We start from the raw sequence: 23,563 nt of genomic DNA, 5'->3' as shown, positions 1-23,563 counted from the left end.
TTGATATGAGCTCTAGCTCAAGATCTTCAACCTATTGCACGACCATGGTCGTTTGCATGTTGGGGGTTTGACCTTTTTGGTGTTACTGCACCACTCTCCTTAGAAGGCCACAAATGGATCATCACTGCTACGAATTATTTCACCAAGTGGGTAGAAGCAGTCCCATTTGTTACTGCCACAAGAGTTCAAGTATCAAAATTTATCCTCTATCACATTATATGTCGCTTCAATATCCCTACTACCATTTTCACAGACCATGGAGGTAACTTTGAAAACCTCAATATGGAAGAGTTGTGCACCTCCCTCCATATTCATCATTTTTCTAACGCATACTTCCCACAAGGTAACAGTCAAGCTAAAGCAACTAATAAAACCCTACTCAAAATCCTCAAGGAAGTTGTCAATGACTCCAATCATGATGGGCATATGCAAATCAACCCAGCTTTATGGGCTTACGGCACCTCATTCCATACATCCACAAGCACAACTCCATACCCCTTGGTCCATAGTGTCAAAGCAGTCCAACCTATTGAAGTTGAACTCTCATCCTTGCACATATCTTTGCAAGGACAAATATTAGATGAAGATACAGAGTAGCCAAACTCACGCAACTAGATCTACTTGATGAAAAAAGGCAACAAGCTTATGACAACCTCATGGTCTATCAAAATTGCCTTAAGCGCAACTTCAACAAAAAGGTTCACCTAGTGCAGTTTCAAGTAGGTGACATGGTCCTTAAAGAAAACATGAAAGTCCAAGACGATCGAGAAAAGAAGGGCAAGTTTGAGCCCATATGGTGTGGTCCATATATTGTCACCGCATCTTTTGGCTCAAGAGCATATCAGCTATCAACACTTGAAGGTGAAACATTGAACAATCCCACCAACATCATTCACCTCAAGAAGTTCTATGCCTAAGCTCCTCAACATATCTTGCTAAATTTTGCAAAAAGACCAAAAAAATAATTTTAAAAAATGTCTAAAAAAGAAAAAGAAAATAGTAAAAAGAAATAACCATCCAAAAGGTGAAAACTTGGCAATTCAAACACCTTGGATAGGTACCTCGGTGAAAACCTAGCAAATGGGCGCCATGTGTACTTGGCCTAGAAGTCATGAGGAGTTCTATTTGATCATATCTATCCTTATACTTCTTATTGCTTTGCTCCAAAATATCTTGAACTCTTTGTTGCAATTATTTGGTCTTTTCAATGATTTTCTTTATTTTATCTACTACCTCTTTTAGTGTTTCATGGATTACCAAATTGTAAAAAAGTTAGTGTTACATCCACAAGTTCAAATGGTTGATTCCCAAGATAGACCTCAAATTGAATGTATCGTGTAGTGCTATGTAGTTCACGATTGTAGTTGCATTGCACATAAGGAAAGATCGCATCCCATGTACGAGGATTCTTGGAGTGATACATTCACAGGATATGAATAATTATTTGATTTACCACCTCTATTTAAGGAAGGAATATTGTGGACTTTGTCAAAGTTTATGTCCATTCTAGCACATAGTGAAGACCAAAAATTATTGATGAGCCTACTACCCCTATCATCATTTGAAAGATAAGCAGTGTTGCGTACAAGATGAAATTGCCACCAACAAAGATACATCTGTTTTTTCATTTTTCTTGTTTGAAGTAACTAATAGGAAATAGCAATACCTACACAATCCCTATCATTAGAGCTTGATGAAGGAAAGGGGGTTAGATTAGAACCAAAATTCATTCTCTAAACATGTAGGAAGAAGTTGAGGTCTAGAACACCTAGAAAATATCTCATTCAATCAAAGATCTGTCGATTGAAGATGTTACATGGAAAGGTGAAGAGTTTATTTAGAAGAATCCTCAATTAGCATTGAGAACAACGCTTCTCTAAAGTAAAGGGAGAGTGCTTTGCCCTTAAACATAGAATATGCATATGGTTGTGAGTAGTCAATTCATGCTTACCTTAACTCTAAAGTGAATTGTAATATCATTATTGCATTGTTGAGCTAAAGTTATATATTCCTATTTAGTTTGGCCATAGTACTATCTTAGTCATGGAGGGCATATATATGTGTATTGTGGGTTATTTTAACATATTGAGCATTAAATTCTTATTAAAGATAACTGGAAGCATCCCTTTGAAGTGGATAAAGAGTTTGCCTCCTCAAATTGGTATATTATTAAGTAATTAAAGCATATTTCATATTATAGATCTTCTATTGTGCAATTTATTTCAACACAATTTTATTTCCTTGAAAATCATACTTTGACTATACACTAACCCTTTTGTCTCAAGACTCTAAAGCTTATATCCTCTTTTGTCTTAAGACTCTAAAGTTTATATCCTCTAACTCTATCATTGTTCTTGGTGAGAATACATCTCTTCAATTTCAAATATAAATTATCTTTCTTCTCTAATCCATGTACATTTCCTAACACATTGGTATGTTGTAATACAAGCTTCTTACTAATTAAAGGCTTGCTTCTTTCTAGTTAGACTCCTTAGCTTACATTCCCATATTATATCATTGTCGGAAATATGTTAATCAAGCATAAAGTTGTTCTTAGTTTCTTCCCATCTTTTATGAAAGCTAACTCCATTGAACGTGTTCCTACCTATCTCCATCAATTTAACTTCTTAATTCTATTATACTTAAAGGTATATGTAATTGTCTTATGCCTTGAAATTTCATGTTCTTTGGTAGAAGTTGATGAGAACTCTTATTAAACAAAATATCTAACGTACTCTTAAAACATTAATATTTTTTAATTCCTAATTCTCAAAAATAACTTTTCAGATATTTAAAATTTACAAAGGCCCCATATTTTCCTTAATATTTCCATCAATAAAACAAATCTATCATAGTTATTTACATAGTCAAGAAATAGGAAATATTAATGAGATTATATACATCCCAACAAATTAAATCCAAGACCTTAAACATGTAGAGCCCAAGAAAGAGTTAAAACAAATTTTCCTTCTTAATATCAAGGAAAAAATTAGTTAGATAGTCAATGAGTTTTTAGAATCAAAACCTCGGCATTTACCAATAATGTTTACTAATATAATCATGCAATAGAGCACTCTTTGCTAGAAAGCTTATAATTTGCTTAAGTTGGGAACTATTACTATCAAGATAAAATAGATAAAATGAAGTTCCAAATATAATTCCCTTAAAAAATACCACTGCTTTAAATGCACTATCCTTTCGCACTAAATAACATATCACCTGGGCCATGTTGACAGCTCACTAAGGGTCCATTTGGTTGCAGGCATAGGAATGAAGAATAGGAATGTATATTAAGAATAGGAATGGCTATTCCAATAACAAGTATTTTTTGGAATGGATATAAGTTTATTTTAAAGGCAAAATGAGAATATGTATTCCTATTCCCTATTCCAATTGACGAACCAAACAGAAAATAGAAAATGTATTCCAAAATTGCTATCCCACACTAGCCTTAAAGATATTTAGGGATAAATGTTTCAAGCATAGTTGCAGAATTCTGCCCAGGAAACGTGATTTATCAACCAATTCTCAGACTATGTACTGTCATTTTCATTAAAATTTTGCGATTTTTATGGAATAAAAATTTAGGAATCGGATGTACTTTTTCCTGACCTGATTTATGGGGTGATTCTTTCCAAGTTATTCCCAATTGTTTTTTTCCTTCTTTTTCGTCAGTTTAATACCAAGAGATTGCTATTATGATCTCAGATTCTCAAATTAATAGAGCAAACTTGGAACATCCAAAAGTGTTAGATTGCGTTCGTGTGTAGACTTACCTATTTGCAAAGTTATAAGGGACATCATTCCTTATTTTTCTGTAGAAACACAAATATAATATTCACTTCTTCAACGTTACCTGCAATATCAATTGAGATTTCAGGAGCACATCACACAAACAAAACCAATAGAATCAAATTGCAGGTCAAATGTTCTGCCATGTAGTTTGGGGTCTTGCTTAATAAGTCATCAATTATACTGTCAACTCAATCCTCTGCTCTTGAAAAGTAGTAAACTGTATTATTTACATTTTGTGGAAGACCAAATTCAATACCTTCAAAACATGTAATTAGCCTTTATTTAGAGTTTACTAGCTACATACGTCTGCTTTGCAGATTTGTCAAGAGGAATCACTCTGATAAATTGTAAATCTCCGTGCAAATAAAATATCGGAAATGAGTTTGGCTAACTGAATGAAATTTAAGAGCAAAATAATAATACAATTTTAAGATTTTTATGCACCATCTTAAACTGCCTTTACAAGAATCCTACCACACGCAAGTAACATCTTCAGAGCTGATCTGAGTATAAATGGATGTCTGTAAAACCTGTAGACAGCAGTAAACAGTTGTATTAAATATATTAAAAACTTAACAGAATCGGTAAAAAAATGTATATTGATATTTGACTAATTTCTGAGAGATAATTTGACAACTGACCCAATAGCTGTGACTCCCCATGTTGTTGCACTGTACATAAACTTGCCCGCATTCCACAATTTCTTGATTTTATTTCTTCTATTCATGCTTTCAAGGGCAGTTGAAATGACTGCAAAAAGTAAATAGATCAGTTGAGACTGAAAAGGAGATGTCTAATACTGCTGCTTTGCATAAAGATAACCAAGTTGGAGGATACGGTAGCAAAAAGGTGAAACCCAAAACAACTTTTAAACTTACATTTCTGTAGCTGCTCTGGTGTCATTTTCTGTGAATTTACACATAAATTGAGTTAAAAAGGCTGGAAAAAAATACTTAAATATGATATTCCAAATCATGTGTGCTTCCTTCGAGTTTGAAAATAACAATGTACTTTGATGATATACACAAGCTATTTTGGTAACAGATCCAAACCTTTCCATGTGGATCAGAAAGAATACAATTCGCAATGAAAACGGAAATTGCATCCATTATATCTTCCTCTGTAACAACAATGAACCCTTCATTGTCTAAACTGCACTTCTCCACCACATTGCTTGGGACCATATCATCTGTAACCCAGAGCCACCAACTTGGGTCTTCTAGGCTTACATTAACCATTGTATCCCCTGAGAGCATAAACATTATAAACATCCTATTTAGTCTCTCACTAACCATCATAAATATTTTATAGATAAGGTAAAATGCTTCAGAGCATCTATACAAACTCCAAACACATAAACAGCATTGTTTACATTTGGAAGACGAGCAGTTACATGAAGAAGCATATTACTAACCTTCAACCTCCTCAATTAATCCTGGGTCATCAACTGTGACTTCTCCACTTTCAGTTAACGTATTTAGTTTGGTCAAAAAACTTGAAGATTCCACAGTATTTCTTACTCGTTCATACAACTGCAACAACAAAACTTTGCTCTAATCACAAGTACAAGAATATTGCATTTATCCCTGAAACTACAATGAAGAAATACAATAGCTTTTAGTTTTTTGCAACCTATATAGTACGAGATATATAATTATGTTTATAATGGATTTTGTAGAAACATATACATTTGATTTCAATGTCTTGTAAATTAGGCCCACTTCCCTCAAGCTCGTATCCTATACTTAATAATGATAATATCATCTGGCAAATTAAGATAAAAAATGCAAGTGCCTGGTACGATTTCAAATGAATATCTGCTATATCTTACTCCTACCAGAATCACCACAAATGCCCATGAAAATAGCAATAAATTAAATCCCAATTGACATAGCATTCTCAACAAAAAATTGTGAGATAAATTGAAGATACAACATGAGAGAATATATCTGGTAGAGTGAAATGCATGTAAGTCACAAATATATTCAGGTGATGAGGTGTTATGCTGAACCCTGGCAAATGCAGGCTTACCCAATGCTGTAGGCATCCAAAAAATGGCCCCACACTAAAAGGAAAAAAAACAATATATAACTTACAAAGACCCTCCCCAACCCTGATTTCAACCTGCCTTCCTTATTGTGGTCATTTCACCTCATTTCTCCATAAAACACTTGCATATCACCATTTTTTTTCTCCCAACTGGTTTTGAAAGTTGCTACATTTTTCTTAAAGGTGAAGGCTACAGACGAGTAAGATGCGCACCAAAGGCTTATAGTTATAAATCATTGTAGAACGATGATTTAGCCATCACAGGCAAGTAAATTTTCATTCTTTCAAGGTTTCAATAATATTTTTAAGCTTTTATTTCTTTAATTTTTAAAGTAGTTTTGAGACAAATTCAAAACTTCTTTTGCATTATGAGGGGTATAATGCCAAACTTTTTTCAAAATTTTCCGCTAATATTTTCCATTGTAAGTTCATTATTCATACATATTGGCCATACATATAAGTTCTAGTTCACTACCAAAGAAGTTATAATAGCTCTTTTTAAATTGATCCAGCTTCACCACTTAAGGTTATAAACAATGATTAAGCAAATGCCTAGTGATGAGAGCTTTCTTTGGTAGTATAAATATTCCAGCATTAGAGTATACAAGCTCATACCATTGTGAAGGTGCAAGAGGCCTTGAGTGCTACAGTCATCAACACCTTGTGGAGTGTATTAAGGCGGTTAAACATAGAAAGAGCCCAAAAAGTAAGAGCATGGATCTTTGATGATGCATGGTGGGAATGCATGGATATGTTTTTTGTTAAAATTCTCAACCAGAAGAGATAGAAAAATGAACACTCAAATAACCACACAACACAATCCAACTATCCTGGGAAAAACCCTCCTCAGCAAGGAAACAACCCAGCCCACAAAAATTGATCCCTTTTATTGAAATTCTCAGAAACCAAATACAATTTCTCAGCTTCTCATAAACCAGAGAAACTTAATTATATATGAATCAATAAACTTCTAGCAAGATGAATAGCATTGCTATTATTATCCAGAATATAACTTAAATGATCAGTCTTGTAGCAAAGATAAATTATCAAAACTCATACGCTACCCAAAATGAGGAGGATTACAAAATGGTATCAAAGCATATACACTGCTGCAATAACCTGATTATACGCTATCCAAAATGAGAAACAAAGAATTCCTAATCAACACCCGTGTGTTCCAATCAAGAAAACTAGATGAAGCTGCATGTATGTCTCTCTGAATACCCGGACTAGACAATGTATGCAGAGAAAAGAATTCCCAAGATGATGCTTCAGCCACTCCACTACTCAGAGACAAGATGCTTTTATTATTTGATGTTTTGGCGTAAAACGCCTGACAATGAAATAACTTGCCGTCACCAAAGATGTGTGTGCCACGAAATGTTACCATGAGATTGATGCAACGTTTGCAGCCACAATAACATATTGGAGTTGAGTAGACCAAATAAGACAACATTATAACATGGCACTGTCCATCTGGAAATAATGCAATATGCATGGTATAGCCGACACCGACCAGGAGAATAAAATCAAAGGAATGCAACTCGAACGCTTATAAAACTGCTCATGAAGACTCCTGAAGAATAACACAGACTGAAATAGAATATATATGAACAGCAACAAGTCCAGAATATTATTACCATGTATCATCGTGGAGAAGAGAACTTATTAAATTTAATGGTAGAATAGATTAGGACCAATCGAACACAAAATTGCAGGACTGGAGAATAAAAGATCTGTCTCGCAGCTACCAATTCAACGGTTTTCAGATTCACTGAGCTCATCATGAGCATGATTAGGTATATTGATATTGATTGCCCATGTTTGGGTTAAATTTATAATGTCATGATTAAGTATGCTAATATTGATTGCCCATGTTTGGGTGAAATTTATGATAGCATTATTAGGAATGCTAATATTGATCTCCCATGTTTGGGTGAAATTTATGGTTACATTAACTCCATGGTGTAAAAGATAAGAACAATAACAGAGGCCAAGGAACATACTGAAACTGTGCAACAAATTATTGTTTAGTATTGGAACAAAATAAACATCCTACATCTTTCAAAATTTGCTGTGTCGTCAAGGTATTATAGCAAAGAGATACTTGCATTGCGAAGGAGGATAGAGATATATTGATATTGATTGCCCATGTTTGGGTTAAATTTATAATGTCATGATTAGGTATGCTAATATTGATTGCCCATGTTTGGGTGAAATTTATGACAGCATTATTAGGAATGCTAATATTGATCTCCCGTGTTAGGGCAAAATTTATGGTGACATTACCTCCATGGTGGAAAAGATAAGAACAATAACAGAGGCCAAGGAACATACTGAAACTGTGCAACAAATTATTGTCGAGTATTGGAACAAAATAAATATCCTACATCTTTTAAAATTTGCAGTGTCGTCAAGGTATTATAGCAAAGAGATACTTGCATTGCGAAGGAGGATGGCACCATATAGACATGCAGAGTTTGCTACTGGCTATAAGGCCCCATTTAGAAAGATATATTCAGATGACAACTCAAAATATCATCTGAGAAAAATTGGACAACTCATGTCTTCAAGAAATCATGCTACCACCACTCTTCATGCCAAATAAGATGAGAGCTCATGAGTGGTGGTATGTACCCAATCAAGGTTCCACTTTCTTGCAACCTCTTGAAATTAAAAGAAAAAATTGTGATTTAAAATGGCCACATACATGTCACTGTTGATTTTCTCTAAAGGAAAGCCCTAGAAAAATGTTGGTAAAAGCTTTCAATGGCGAGTTTCATAAGGGTCCGCTTCAGGGTTTCATATCTGATGTGGATCTACTTGTTCTCCATGTTCCTTCTCACAGTCCAGCTCTTTTACATCATTTTTTTTGCAATTGTGCTCACAGATAAAGCAGCAGGAATGGCCTCAGGAAAAGGCTGTAAAGAATTCTGACTGGAGGAATACTCCAATTGATTTTAGAAATGGCTGCAAAATACGAACAACCAGCAAAAGATTAACTATTTGCGAGTGCAATGCCAAGATCTGTAAGGCTCTAAACCTTCTAATGACAGAATATTAGCAACGAAATTTGCCTCCTGTTCAGTCAGTCGGTGCAGAAAAATGTTTACTTTTGATTTAGGTCTTAGGGTTTCTATCTGTTTTGTCGCAGTTTCGAATCCCATGGGAACCGAGCCTTTTTAATAGCTAACTTTTTAATTGCTGCTGGGCTTTCAGGAATGATTTAAGAATTCCCGGTATTATTCCAAGACTCGGGAAATCTGCTGTGAAGAATTGCTCCAATTGTTTTTTGTTTCTCTTTTACAATCTTATTAAAAAAATTGAAGTTTGGTTTTTTAGTACTTGCTTCCATCTTCCCTAATCACGGAGAAAGGAATCACAGTAAAAGCCATCAAAGTACCCAAGAATGTATCTTTTCATTTTTAATATTTATCATTTTCCAATTGATGTTATCATATTAATATACATTTATTTTTTAATTTAAGTTTTGATTCTTGAATTACAAACTTAAATACCAAGTGTTGTATGCAAACTCAACTAGTTACAAGTTCTTCGGATAATCAGAATTGAACAGCATACTCCTTCATCCACTCAATCAAGCACAATCATTTGAGTGCAATAAAGCAGAAGACTTGGTCTACATACACTCCAACCTTTGTCTAGTGTCACATAAAAAACTTGAATACAATGAGTGTGAGACAAGGAATTGGGTGTTGGCAATATGGCTAAGTAGGACAAGTTGATGTAATGATGGAGTTGTCATTTATGGTAACATATATCTCAGGAAAAGAAGGCACAATGTACAGACAAGTATTTCATAGTTATACTTAGAAAATTGTCTAAGTGTCAGATAATTATCCAGCGGAACAGGAACAGTTTTGTTATGTATGGGTGACAGAGTAATATTTGACACGTGCACGGTTAAGGACAGATATAACAGTGTGTCGTGATGACGCGTGCAAGTCTGCAAGTCTGTACGGACTGTACGGAAGAAGTTATGAAATAAACAACAGTAAGGGTAGTGAACAAAACATAATAGTAAGTGGCGAATTACAGGTTAAGGAATTATTTTGGATACAAAATAATTACTTAACTAATTAGGGACAACATCCTAGATGTTAACCCTAAGAGAGCAAAGGTTAATTTTGTATTTTGCTAAGTTTGTAAAGCAATGAAAGCCGACTGGACAGAATTTTGTAAAATGTTATGATATAAAGGAAAGATCGAATTATGCGAAGTAGTGTGGGTGTGAGATATGATATGTGAAGTGTTATGCAAATGATATGATGCGAATTTTGATGTATAATCAAAAGTATGCGAAGAGCTGCAAATAGCAGCGAAAGCAGGATCAGATACTGAAGATATCAGCAGTGAGAGATTTTTGTATCTATATGATTTTGCATAAAAGAACTGCATTGTATAATTGCATGTTTGGGCAATGGGCTCATCTTGCATACATATTGTAATTGTAATATCAACTCCTAACAGGGTTGAGGCTTTTAACAAGGCCTAGTCCTCTAACAAGGACTGAGACACTATATGTACTTAATAGACTCCAAACAAGGTCAACATCGTTAATAGGATACTTTTGTTTAGTGGATCATTTTGTGGGTACCATCTCCACCGAGGTTTTCCCTTGGCCAGGGTTTCCCTAGTTAACAAAATATGGTGTTATGAGTTCTCTTTGTGTATGGTTATCTTTATTGTTTAGCATTGTTGGTTTACTTTCATATGCATGTTATAAAGTAATTAGCAATATTTAGTTGTGGGCAAAAGTTTGTAAAATATTGATTCAGCACCACCACCCCCCCCCCCCCCCCCCCCCCCCCCGCCCTCTCAGTTTTACTTATTTCTAACAATTGGTATCAAAGCTCAATTACTCTGAAGAGGTTTAACAGCTTCAGTAAGATCCCTATGACTATGGAACAGCTGCAGAGGAATCTTGAAGAAGCCCTTGAGCAAATTGATCTTCTTACTAAAGAAAGAGACAACCTAAAAAGGTATGAAGATGCAAAAGATTACATTGGGAAATTGTAAGATAAGATTGATCATTTCAAATCTAGAAAAGAACCTAGAGAGCAAACAAAAGATAGTGATGAGGTAGCAACCTTGAAGAAATAAAATGAGATTTTGAAACATGAGTTGAAGATTGTTGAACTAAAGTTAAGTCTGAAGAAAGATGATAGCAAGATTGAATCACATCTGAAATCTGAAAATGTAGATCTAAGATCCCATCTTACAAAAGTGACATTTGAACTTGATTCTATCAAAATAAAGCATGAAGAACTCGAGAAGTACAATACTATTGTGAAAGGAGAATTAATCCAAGCTAAACAACAATTAGAGAAGCTATATTCCAATAATCAAAAAATTGATGAGCAACTATATTATCAGAGACCTTCCTATGATAAGACCATAGTAACATGGGGATGCATCCCCACTGTTTTTGGGTGCCGCATCCAAGATGGGGACGCATCCAGGATGAGGGGACGGCATTCCCACATCCCCAGCAGCACCACCAAGTCGCCGTCGGGAGGGGGACGTCCCTGCATCCCCGTTTGGGTACACGGGAACAGGGACGCGTCCCTCGACCAAGTAGGGGACGGCCGGACATCTCCCTTTACGGCATTTAAAAAGTGCAAAAAAAATTGTTTAAAAAGGTTTTTTTTTTTTTTTTTTTTTTTGTTGCTAACCCTAAGGTATGTGGGGCCCATTTAGAGGTTGAAAGCCCATTAAATCTCTATGTTTTCTCATTTCTATTCATCTCATGGTTTTCTAATTTTTGCAACAGCAACAAGAAGAAGAGTTAAGAGCTCATAGTAGGGTGATTTTTTGAGTAAAGAGAGTGTGTGGAAGGCAAAGAGGAGTAAGGAGCAAGAAGAAATGGAGAAGCAAGATATTTCACCTTGTTCAAGAGATTTGTGAAGCAAGAGGTAGGGTTTTTGTTGATTTTTTTTTTTTAAATATTGTGCAAGTCAAAATCATTTTTTTTTGTTTCTAGTTTGTAGCTTTTTGTTCTTAGTTGAATTTCATTTCTAGATTTTAGTTAGATGTTTCTTGTTTCATTTCCAAATTTTTGTTGCTTTAATTTTACTTCAAAAAATTATGATTTTGAAGAAAGGCATAGGCTGAAAGCATTTATTTATTTATTTTATATTTTTTTCATTTTGTGAAATGCAGAGTCAAAATGAGCTCCCACGGTCATGATTCAAGTGGGTCAAATCACAGTGATGATGAGATGGATTTAGAGGAGCCAAGAAAACTATAACCCTGAGGCTGGGCATGACGAAGTGAATGAAGAAACTAATTCAGATTCAACATATAATTGGCCACCTGGTCCCCCAGCTACAAACTGCCCCTCCAATCTTTTGGCAAAGTGGGCTATGGGTAGTTATAACCCTAAATCTCCTCCTAGACAGTTTGCAACAAGGATAACTACACGGATAGCTATAGGTGGTGGTACAAGGAAGTGGAAATGTAACATTTGTAAGACAGAATCGTTTGTAAGCATCACTAGAACAAATGCACATTTCCTCTTTTGGATAGCAAAAGGTGTGGGTCCATGCAAATTTTTGACGAAATCCACAAATTTGCATTACAAAATTGAGTTCACCAATCTTTGGGGTGTTCCAAATGACTTGGGAGTTGAGGTACCTACCACCTTGAGTGGTACAGGTTCATTGTCTTGAGCAGGGGCAACAACGTTATTCTACTCCTACTCCTAGGGGTAGACTACAGCAGAGAGCTACAACTACATCATTTGTAGGGGCAGCCTTAGGTGCTTCTCCATCTAGTGCTATGGCTGAAGCACAGTCCAGCAAGGGTAAAAGAAAAGTGTCATCTGAAAGTACCCCCATTGTTGATTTATTTAATTCTTGCTTGAGAGATGAGATAGAGGAGGGCATTGGTAGATTTCTTTTTTCCAATGGCATACCTCTTCATGTGAGGATCTTTAAGGAGATGGTGCAGCTGGTGGCAAGGGGAGGAGGACCATCATTTTTGCCACTAGGTGAGCACAAATTGCGGACTACAATCTTGGATAAAGAGTATGCCAAGATTGCTTTAGAGAAGGAGAACTTGAGGCATGTCTAGGAGGAGTATGGTTGCAGCATCATCATGGATGGGTGGACGGACATTAGGAACCGCCCACTCATCAATATAATCATTACATGCACACAAGGGTCATTTTTTCTCAGGGCTATTGATTATTTAGGGCATTGAGAGGATGTTGATTTTCAGTTTCATATACTTTGGGATGTTATTGAGGAGGTGGTCCAAGTAGTGACAAATGCAGCACCTGTGTGTAGAGCACTTGTTGAGACAGCTTACACACATATTTGGTGGACTCCATGTTGTGTGCATGCCATAAACAATGCACTAAAGGACATGGGGAAGATTCCCTAGATTAAGAGAGTAGTGAGCGATGCTAGAGATGTGCAGATGTTTGTCTGCAATCACCACACATCATATGTCCTTTTCAGGAGCTTCGCAAGGAAGGGGTTCTTGAAACCAGTTGAGACTTGATATGCATCCTATTTCATTCTTTTGGAGAGAATGATTTGAGTTGTAGGAGCCATTGCAACTCATGGTTATGACAAATGAGTGGAATAGGTGGGATGGATCCAAGACAGAACAGGGGTTGAGGGTGAAGGAGATAGTAAAGAGTGATGTATTTTGGAGTGATGCAAAATACATCGTCTCTTTCATCACTCCATTTTTTCCAGGTCATCAAATATGGGGATGTTGATGCAGCCACTCTTGGAGAGGTGTACAAGTGCATTGATGCTATGCTTGGCCAAATGAGGGCAATTGTGCAGGAGAGGGCCTTGAGTTTAGCATTTTACACTGAGCATATTCAGCCTTATATTATTCAACATAGATGAGACAACCTCAACACTCCCTTACATATGGTTGCTTATGCATTGAATCTGAAGTGGTACATGCCTAGGCCTGGGAGAGTTACATCACTGAATGATGATAAGGTAATCTAATATCATTTTCAAATTTAGTACACTTGCACTTGAAAGTTAGACAAATATTTAATTTGTTAATTTACTGATTTTAAAATTTGAATTTCAGGTGAAGGAAGGATTCTTCAAGTGCATTAATAAGATGTATGACATCGAGACAGCAGGGAAGGTTCGCATAGAGTGGATCAAATTTGCTACTCTTAGGGGCTATCCAAGTAGAGCTAAGGCCAACATAAAAAGAATGTCACAAGAGGATCCTATTTTGTGGTGGAATTGTCATGGACCCAAATCAACAACTACCACACCTAGCCATCCATCTCCTATCTCAAGTTTCATGTTCTCCTACTTTGAAACCTTTACTTTTCACTGAAATTTCAATTTCACTTTTAATTTAGTCTTTTAGTCATGTATTTCAATTTCAATTTTCTGATTCTCATACTAGACATTTGATTGTTATGATATTATCTTAGTTATCTAGTTCTTCAACTTTTGAGGGGAACTGGTCTAATTATAGCTTCATCCACTCTCTTAAGAGGAACAAACTTACCTTTGAAAAAGCAGAGAAGCTAGTGGTTTTACATTGTGCCTTGTGTATTAAAGATCGCAAGACACGTGTACAAGGAGAGACCTGCAGCACAATGGGATGTAGAGCCAGAGGAGCCCTCACAAGTTGATGAGGATGCAGAGACTTTTGATGCGGATTTGGTTGGTATTCCTCTCACGGCTCTCACCCTTGAAGAGGTTGAGAGTTCAAATGATGAGTTTGTTGAGCCTGACCCTCAAGTTGACATGGTTGATTAGAGGCCTCTAGGTAGCCTCTACTGCATTTTGGTGGCCCTTGGGTCTTTAGTACTTGACATTTTGTCTTCTAATTTTGTAGTTTGTACTTAAGACTTGGATATTATATTATTATGATTATCATATTTGTCATTTGAAGTTTGAAACATTGAACATTGTGATCATACCATGGTTGTTGTTACGTGACGTAATTAAGTTTATGATGTCGCTTAATGATTGATGAGATAATGATTCTCATACTTAGATGCCATTTGAATCTTCAATCTTTGATTATTTTAATTTAAGTTATTTCAATTTGATAGAAGTTAGAAGTTAGAACTTAGATCTCTTTCATTGTTCATTTTTTCAATACTAAATGCAATGCAAATAGTAAATACTAAAACTAAACTAGCAATAGCGGTCTTGATGAACATATACTTCATATTTATGTCTTATATTGTTACACATATTTTCATAATTAGCATTTTAAGTATCATATGTATAGTATATACAATATAAAACTCATTCCCCCCTGCCATACTATGTCATCATCCCTCTGTCATCCCCAAATTGAGGCCCATTTGTCCCCCCATGGTGGAAACTTGTCCCCCCGTCCCCCAAGCTGGTGTAACTATGGATAGACTGGTCTTGGATATTTCATTGGAGAAAAATCGGCAAAGAAATTTGAAGCTAGAAAGGAACCAAATTTAGTTGTTGAAACCCCTGAACCTAAGAAGAATGATCAGAATGAGATTGAACTAAGCCAATCTAAAGAAACACATAAAGAGATTAAGCAAGTAAGTCAGCCTGAGAAATGTGATGAACACAAGCAAACTGTGCAAGTTGAACCACCTAAAGAGGTGAGGTATGAATTCAACGGTAGATGGTTTATATGTAATGATGTCAATCATATGAAGAGAGATTGGACAAGTAAGTCATTCAAACCTATTACTAATTTCTATTGTTATAATTGTCATGGTTTTGATCATAAAGCAGCTGATTGTAGGAAACCTAAGTTTGATAGTAATGATAGCAATAGTAGAATGTTTAGGGATACTAACCTTGCAGGAAATGAAAGGAGATCCGCAAGCAAATCTAATGAAGGAGAGAGAGCTAATGGAACAAGAAGTAACATTGTATGTTACAAGTGTAACAACTTCGGACACATTTCTAGAAATTGTAGAGCACTAGTTAAACAGAACAGACCTGATTAGAGGAGTAGACCTGTATGTCAGTTATGCAACAATTTTGGACACATTGCAAGATTTTGCAGAATGGATATGAGGAACAACAACAGGAATTCAAATTTCAGAAGGAATAATAACAGAAACATCAAAAAGAATGATAGCAGTAACAACGGTCAAAGAACATTTGCTTCCAAAAACTTTGAAATACTTTACATTAGATGCACGTCCATACCATAACTCAAAAGGTGTAAGGTTTGTACCTTTCTTGACTTGTACTCTGTTCAAGGTATATAAACAGTTGTACTCAGAGCTTCTCTCTAGTACTTAGGTACAACATTCGTCTCCATCATCAATGTCCTAGAAAAGTCCATGATCAATCTATTCCTCCTTTTAGCTATACCATTATGTGGAGGAGTCCTGGATGCATACATCTATCTTTTGATTCCTCTATCATTGCAGAATGTGTTGAATTCCCTAGATATGAATTAACCTCCTCTATCATATATAAGATACTTCAAGATTTTACCTATTTCTTTTTCAACTCTAGCCAAATAGCACTTAAACATTTGAAATTCATCATATTTTTCTTTAAGAAATATCACAATCATCATTCTAGAGTAGTCATTTAAAAACAGAATAAATATTTGTCACCATGATAGCTTTGTACACCAATAGGTCCAAAGGTCAGTATGAACTAGCTCTAAAATAAAATCAGAAATATAGGTCTTTCTCTTGAAGCTAGACTGTCATTTTTCCCAACTGACATTGTTTACACATCACATTATCGAGTTTCTTCAATTTTGGTAACCCTCTTACTTTCTTCATCTTACTAATTCTTACCAAATTATACAATTTCAAATGACATAGCTATATATCATCACATTATGCAAACAAACATCATAAAATAGATCTAGATAGAAAAAGTTACCTTTGGTTTGGTCTCCACTTCCAATCGATTCTCCTAAACCATTGTAGATCTTAGCATTCTTGCTTTGAAATTCAACTTTTTAGCCTGAATTGTTCAACTATTCCACACTCAACAAAGTATAGTTAAGTCCTTCAACCCAATAAGCATTATCACATCTGATCTTGTCGTTCAATTTTATTGATCCTTTACCTTTCACAAGACATGGTACATCGTTACCAAACTTAACACTACCTCCTTTATAATGTTCTAGGTTTTCAAACTTACTCTTATCACCAATCATGTGATGTGAGCAACCACTATCAATTATCCATCTATCGCCTTTACTCACATATGAAATAATTATAGTTTTCTCATCTTCATCACAATCATCTTTTCTAGAAACATAAACAACTTGTTCACCATTACTATCAGAATCACTATCACTCTCTTCTTCAACAATGTAACAAGACTTCTTACCCTTCCCTTTGTAGTATTTGTATCCTTTCTTTTCTTTTCCATATCTTCTTCCTTTGAACTTTCTATCTTTCCTATCATCCCTACCATCCCTATCAGGACATCTTGCAGCAATATGACCAACTTTATAGCATGAAAAACATATTAAAGGAAGTTTACCTTTGTATTTTCCTCTACCTCTTGGAAGTCTCCTAGCCATTAATGCTTCAAGATCCTCAAGATCATCATCAAAAGATTCACTCTCACTAGCCTCATACTTTCCTTTATTTTTCTTAGACTTATGCAAAATCAATTGTGACTTGAAAGCAGATTCAATAGTAGGAGCATTGAAATTATCAAAATTTGACAATTCAAAAGCAGTGAGTCTACAAACTAGACTATCCAAGGTTAGGTCCTTACCAGGAGTACATCTCAATTCTTGTATTGCACACACTCTAATAGCATAAATAAGAAGTAAGGTTCTCAATACGGATTCAAGGTTGAAGGTAGGCTTGATGGTGCGTCGAATTTCACCTTTTGGAAATTCAGAATTCTTGCTACATTGGAAGAAAATGAGCTTCTAGACTACGTGGAGAATGATGAGCCCAAGCGATTAAATGAGGCTGAGAAAATTCAATGGAAAAAGAATGGCATTGTCTAGAAAGTTCTTGAAAGATTTTATGAATGTAAGACCCCTCCTCTTATGCACTTAATAAAACTTTAACTTTATAAAAGTGTCCCTTGTTAGAGGGCTAGAAAGGTTAAGTATACAAGATGATATGTTTCATAAGTGATGGCTTTCCTTGAAAATATTGTTATGAATCACATATTGTTCTCCATGTGGAAAATTAATGCATTGCACTTTATGAAGTTATTAAGAGGATCTAAGATTCTTGTATCTTGATCCCTTCATCAATCGAAAATTTTTGGGAACCTATTCAGGGGCAGATATAGCTTTTATTGATTACCATGATTAGATCTCCTATTTGGTTATATTAGACTGATATATTTAGATTTTAATGATCAAAGACTTGATATGTCCTTGTAGCAGTGCAGAACCCTTGTTGATAACTTTATGATATATCATGTTTCATCAGGGATGATAGATTCAGATAGATTATTCTGATAAAATTATTTGGTATTTACCTTCATAGAATCATTACGAACTATAGATGGAATTTGAATTAGAGTAAGAAGTCTTTGCATGGTAAGATTATTGTATAATGTTGAATTACGATGCTAGTGTTTATGATTTGGACTAAATTGGCAACATAGGATGTAGTGCTTTCATCTGATGATTGATTATCAAACTTATGTTGACATCATTATGTATGCATCCTGACTAGTTAATTATTTTTATTAATTATGCCCCTGGTTCTATTATGCTTTACCTCCCGACAGTAATTGAATATTTGAAGTAATTCCATGACGGTTAATTGATCTAAAAGGCTATTATGTGGTGTGAGGCCCCACCCCGAGCCTGTCATAGCATTTGATACATTTTCATATTAGACTCATTTTGCTGATATATCATGTTGATGTTTTATGGATTGGACTAAATTGACATGGATGGATAGCATTTAGCCTGATGCATTTCATGTTATGTTTGCTTACTGAAAATTATGTTGACATAATTATGTATGCATCTTGATTAGCTGACTTAATTGATTTTAAGGTCATGCTCCTTATTTTATTATGTTTCATCTCATAATGATAATTGAACATTTAGTGTTACATTATGGATTTGCATATATATTACAATGTGATGACTATGCTCTATATGAAAGAATTTTGTAAATGGTGGTTTCATTATGTGAATATGGTTTTAAATGTCAATTATTTATGTTGTATTTTGTAAGTTGAAAAGTATTGAATTATATTGAATTGGTTGAATGGTGAATGGAATTATGTGAATGTTGTGATTTTTGCACATTGTGTGTGTGTGTGTGTGTGTGCAATTTCTTAAACAATTGATATTTGAAGTGAGATAAGCAGGAAATTTCATGGAATTAATTCGGAAAACTAAGACCAAACTTATGTGAAACAATGAAGCCAAGGTTGGGTCTATTGAAGAAAAAATACCTCGTTGTATTGTGTTTTATTTGTAAATGTGATTGCTTGAATGTTTGTTTAATGCAAATTTGTAAATTTGTAATTTCCCTATGGGCATGTCAAGTGTAATTTGTGATTTATACTTTTGTGTAGTGTCACTTGACACGTGTGTTGTGAGTTGGCAAATGACATGTCCTAATGTGGGGAATTGTGAGTAATGCAAGAATCTTGTAGCATCTCCATGTGGGCCACCTGTTTAAAGAGTCTTAGGTTGGGTCAAATCACTTGGAACAAGTTTGTAAACTTTAGGTAGGTTTTTGAGGGGTCAAATAAGCATCTAGGGTTTAATTTATGCCACTTTTAGCAAGTCCACTTGGTATACCTATGGGTAAGGGTCATTTTAACCCTAGGACAACTCATAGTCGACTTGGGAGGCCTTCCAAAAGTTAGTTTTCCAATATGGACGAAAATCAACTTTTGGAAGCATGACATTGGGTAGGCAACCTTCCAACTAGATGTAGTAAACCTTTTTGCCTTTTCCAAAGCCACCATTTTAGTTCCAGTTCTAATAGTCTATAAGAGATTGGAAAGACCAACCAATGTGAACTCATCCTCTTCTCAAGTGAGTTGTGGGAAGTGTGTAGAGCCCTTTTAGGGGATTCCTCTATTGTTGGTGGATTGTTCACCCACTCTCCAACTTTAGAGATAACTAAGTGTTTGCATTTTTTGGGAGGAATTTGGGGAGAAGGAAGTTCTTCTACAACCCTCTTGACATAAGTTTGGATCTATATTGGTAATCCTTCCTTCTTCTTCTTCTTCTTGTTTTGTATCATGAATCTGAAGAAGAATGTAGATGTAATATTGTGTTTCTTAGATAGTGTATGTGTTATGTTATTGCATACATGTGGATCTCCTTTCCTTTGTGTTCTTGCTTTTGTATGTGTTATGGGTGTGCAAGGCTAAACTCACCCTTGGGAGGGAAGAGTAGCCTTAGTTTGACAGCCATGGGTGTAGTGTCTCTCTTTTTGGAGAAGAGAAGGAAGAAGACATGGATTATGGGGTCCATGTTGTTGGTTGGTATTTCTTACATTGAGGGTCATAAGGGGAGTTATGGGTAGCAAGCCATTTTGGGGGGTATAAGGGATATGTGGATAGCAAGGAAAAGCTTTGTTGCCTTGTGAAGGTATGTGTAAAACAAAAGGAATGGTGGAATAAGCCTGGAATAAGCCTTGAGAAGGCATGTAAATTTGTTGTCAAGGCATTTGCATTTTGTCCAAACCAGCTTCTCCCCATGGTACTTGGTACACCTTCGCCCCCTTGGAAGGCCTTTTTATGGCCTGTTGTGTAAGCCTTGGGATGAGTATGTTTGTGTGGTGAAATGTTGAATTTGTGGTTGTTATATGTGCTATGCGTGTAAAGAAAAATGTAAATTTGTAAATGTTATTTTGTGGCTTGGTTGTACCCATTAGGTCCCTAGTTCTCCTATTTCAGGGGTGGCCTTGCAAAAGGCCTATGTCTGGGAGGTGAGCTTCCATTGAAAAGGTTATTTTGTTGCAGGATACTTTTGGAGTTTTCTGAGCTGAAAGTGAAGATTTGCTGATGTTAATGTGTTTCCCTTGTACAAGCTAAACTTTCTTGGTGTAGCAATGTGTGGGAGAATCTCCCATTGAGTTATAACTTCTATTTATTGTTATGTAACTCAAAGGGCAATTCAGAATATAAAAGTAGTAGCAAGAGGATAGATAGTGTGTTGTTATGTTTAGTTTGTTGAAAGTCTTATGTACTAGTCATTGAGAACACCTCATTATGTCCTATTCTACTATAAGTTGTAAGTAATATAGAGAAAAAGAAAGATTTGATTCAGTTTTATTATTGCAGATTTTTTGGGAAACAGAGAATGTAATATGGTTTCCATTGATATTTGTTAAGAGCATAGTAGTTGCAGAACTTCTGTTTAATGTTCCAAACTGTAAACCTTAAAATATTTCTTTTAACAAATGGAAGAAAGAAGGAAGATTCTCCTTATAGTGTTAGTAATAGTTTTCTGTTAAACTATATTAAAAATATGTATGATAAATTTTAAGGTTCTCATTTGTGCATCTTATAAAAGTAGATAAACCTCTAACCAAATAAAAAGTTTTTTTGGGTATGTTTCTGGCACAAAAATCTGGGCATAACAGTGAAGAATCATCTTGTGCCACTTTTATCCAAGATGAAATCAGCCAAGGTCATGTCAAAGACTGTTCAAGATCTGTATGAGATCAACAACACCAGCAGAGCTGTTGCCTTAAGACTACTATGTTAAAAGATCAGATATATGCCATTGGAGATATAGTTGAAGATAGAGACCTAGCTATGTTGGCAATGAATAGTCTTCATCAAACTTGGGAGTCCTTTATGGAAGATTTGAAATTCTGAAGTTTGATCTTCTCAGAGCTGATTGCATTGAAAAGGAATCTAGGTTGGCAGCAAGCAGAAATGGACGAAGCTCTCATAATGAAGAAAATCATGTTCTTGCTGCTCAAACACCCACAAGGAAAGGAATAGAAGGAAGAAAAGGAAATTTCAAGGAATAAAGATAGAAATTCTGAATCAGCTTCTGAACCAAAGAAGAAGGATCTCTCTCACGTTCAAAGTTTCGGATATAACAAGTATGGTCACTATGCTTGAGATTGTGTAACAAGAACAAAACATCATGTTGCTGCTGTGAATGTTGACGAAGTAACATCTCAGAAGGAATCTAGTGACAACTAAAGGGGATTTCTTTTCATCTCACCTCTTTCAAGCAACATTCCAACTGACAGCAGCACTTGGTTGATTGATAGAGGTGCTTCATGTCACATTACAAGATATCAAGAGCATCATTCTTACTTGGTAGAAAGAGAAGCCAACTTACAAGTAAAAATCGGATATGATGTCTGTTATTCAGTGAAAGGTGTTGGGGCCATCTCTCTTTGTCTGCATTCCAGCATTCCTCTCCATTTGAGAGATGTATTGTTTGTTCCGAGAATCAAAAGAAATCTTGTCTTAATTTCAGCATTGGAGGACAAGGGGTACCAAGTTGTACTCTATAAAGGAAAAGTTCTTGTTTGGCCAAAGAACTCCAGCATCAAATCTACCCGTGTGATTGGTATTCATCAAGAGAGTTCGTACAAACTTTCAATTCATCCAATTAAAGCGTTAGTGCATGACTCCATCAATCCAAATCAGCTATGGCATGGGACATTTGCTCACTTACACTTTAGAGCTCTTTCATCAATGGAGAAGATGGTTACTACTTCACCAAAACTCAGTTAGAGAAAAATGGCATTTGCAAAAGATGTACAATGGGTAGGAATGTTAAAGATTATTTTCTCAATAGTGAAAGTAGATCAAAAGGAACTTTTAGATCTGATTTATGTGGACCAATATCTGTGGCATCTCTGAGTGGATTTTGGTATTATCTGATTTTCATTGATGTCTATTCTTGAAAGACTTGAATTTAATTCTTTAAATCTAAGGAGTCTCAAGAAGTACTTTATAGATTCAAAGAATTCAAACTCAAATTGAAAACATTCTAGGAAAAGGATCAAGGTTTTTAGATCTGATAATGGAAGAGAACTCACTTCTGGAGGCTTTGGAAATTTCTGCATTGAGGTAGGGACCAAGAAGGAGTTTTGTGTTCCCTCCAACCCTCAACAAAATGGAGTCGTAGAAAGGAAAAATAGATACATAGTTGAGGCATCCAAAGCTACGATTCATGATCAAAATCTACAAACTTTTCTTTGGGCAAAAGCTTCCAGAACTGTTGTGTATATTATAGAACAGAAGCCCTTATCAAATATTGGAAAATATGACTCCTAAAGAGGCCTTCAAAGGCGTCAAATCTGAGGTTAGTCATTTTAGATGTTTTGGATATCCTATCTATATTCATGAGTCTAAAGATAAAGATCTAAATTAGAACCATCGAGCAAGAAAGGAATATTTGCAGGTTACAACGAGTCTTAAAAGGCCTACAAGATCTACATTTCAGAGGAAAACAAATTAGATCAGCAGGGATGTATTTTTGATGAGGAAGTAGACTTCAAGAGATCAAAAGGGGTCTTCCATGGAGATAGGCAGTGAAGAATAAGAGACACCTAAGGATATGGGCATTTATCCTAATCACTCTCCTAAGATTCAAAGGGAGTCTACTGAACCGGAAGAGACTTTTGATCCCGCTGATTCCATAGAACCAACTAATGGGCCAATATTAGTATAGTTAGAACAAGACCTCTGTGGGCTAGACAAGCTGTGCAAGAGACAGAAAATTTGCAGCTCCTCCTAGCAATTTTGGAGAAAGCAAGACACCTCAGCAATTTTCAATACATGTGGCGGTAATGAGTCACATC

The 23,563-nt window shown here is 35.5% G+C and overlaps 1 protein-coding gene across 1 annotated transcript in view; it reads right to left on the bottom strand.

Moving 5' to 3' along the window:
• Nucleotides 1-3,887: 3,887 nt before the first annotated feature.
• LOC149571702 (uncharacterized) overlaps nt 3,888-23,563 on the bottom strand; it is a 36,920-nt gene continuing 17,244 nt past the window's right edge. Inside the window, exons 2-6 of the mRNA XM_089813120.1 lie at nt 5,210-5,327; nt 4,848-5,041; nt 4,674-4,701; nt 4,437-4,545; nt 3,888-4,325 (exon numbers count right to left, since the gene is read on the bottom strand). Of these exons, the coding sequence (XP_089669246.1) occupies nt 4,244-4,325; nt 4,437-4,545; nt 4,674-4,701; nt 4,848-5,041; nt 5,210-5,327 (531 nt within the window). The 3' untranslated portion in view covers nt 3,888-4,243. The remainder of the gene's footprint in view (nt 4,326-4,436; nt 4,546-4,673; nt 4,702-4,847; nt 5,042-5,209; nt 5,328-23,563) is intronic.

The sequence above is a fragment of the Cupressus sempervirens genome, chromosome 2 (assembly GCF_028749045.1).
Source record: "Cupressus sempervirens isolate cs-2001-9-10 chromosome 2, ASM2874904v1, whole genome shotgun sequence".
Classification (NCBI taxonomy): domain Eukaryota; kingdom Viridiplantae; phylum Streptophyta; class Pinopsida; order Cupressales; family Cupressaceae; genus Cupressus; species Cupressus sempervirens.
This window is presented reverse-complemented; position numbering and strand designations above follow the sequence as displayed.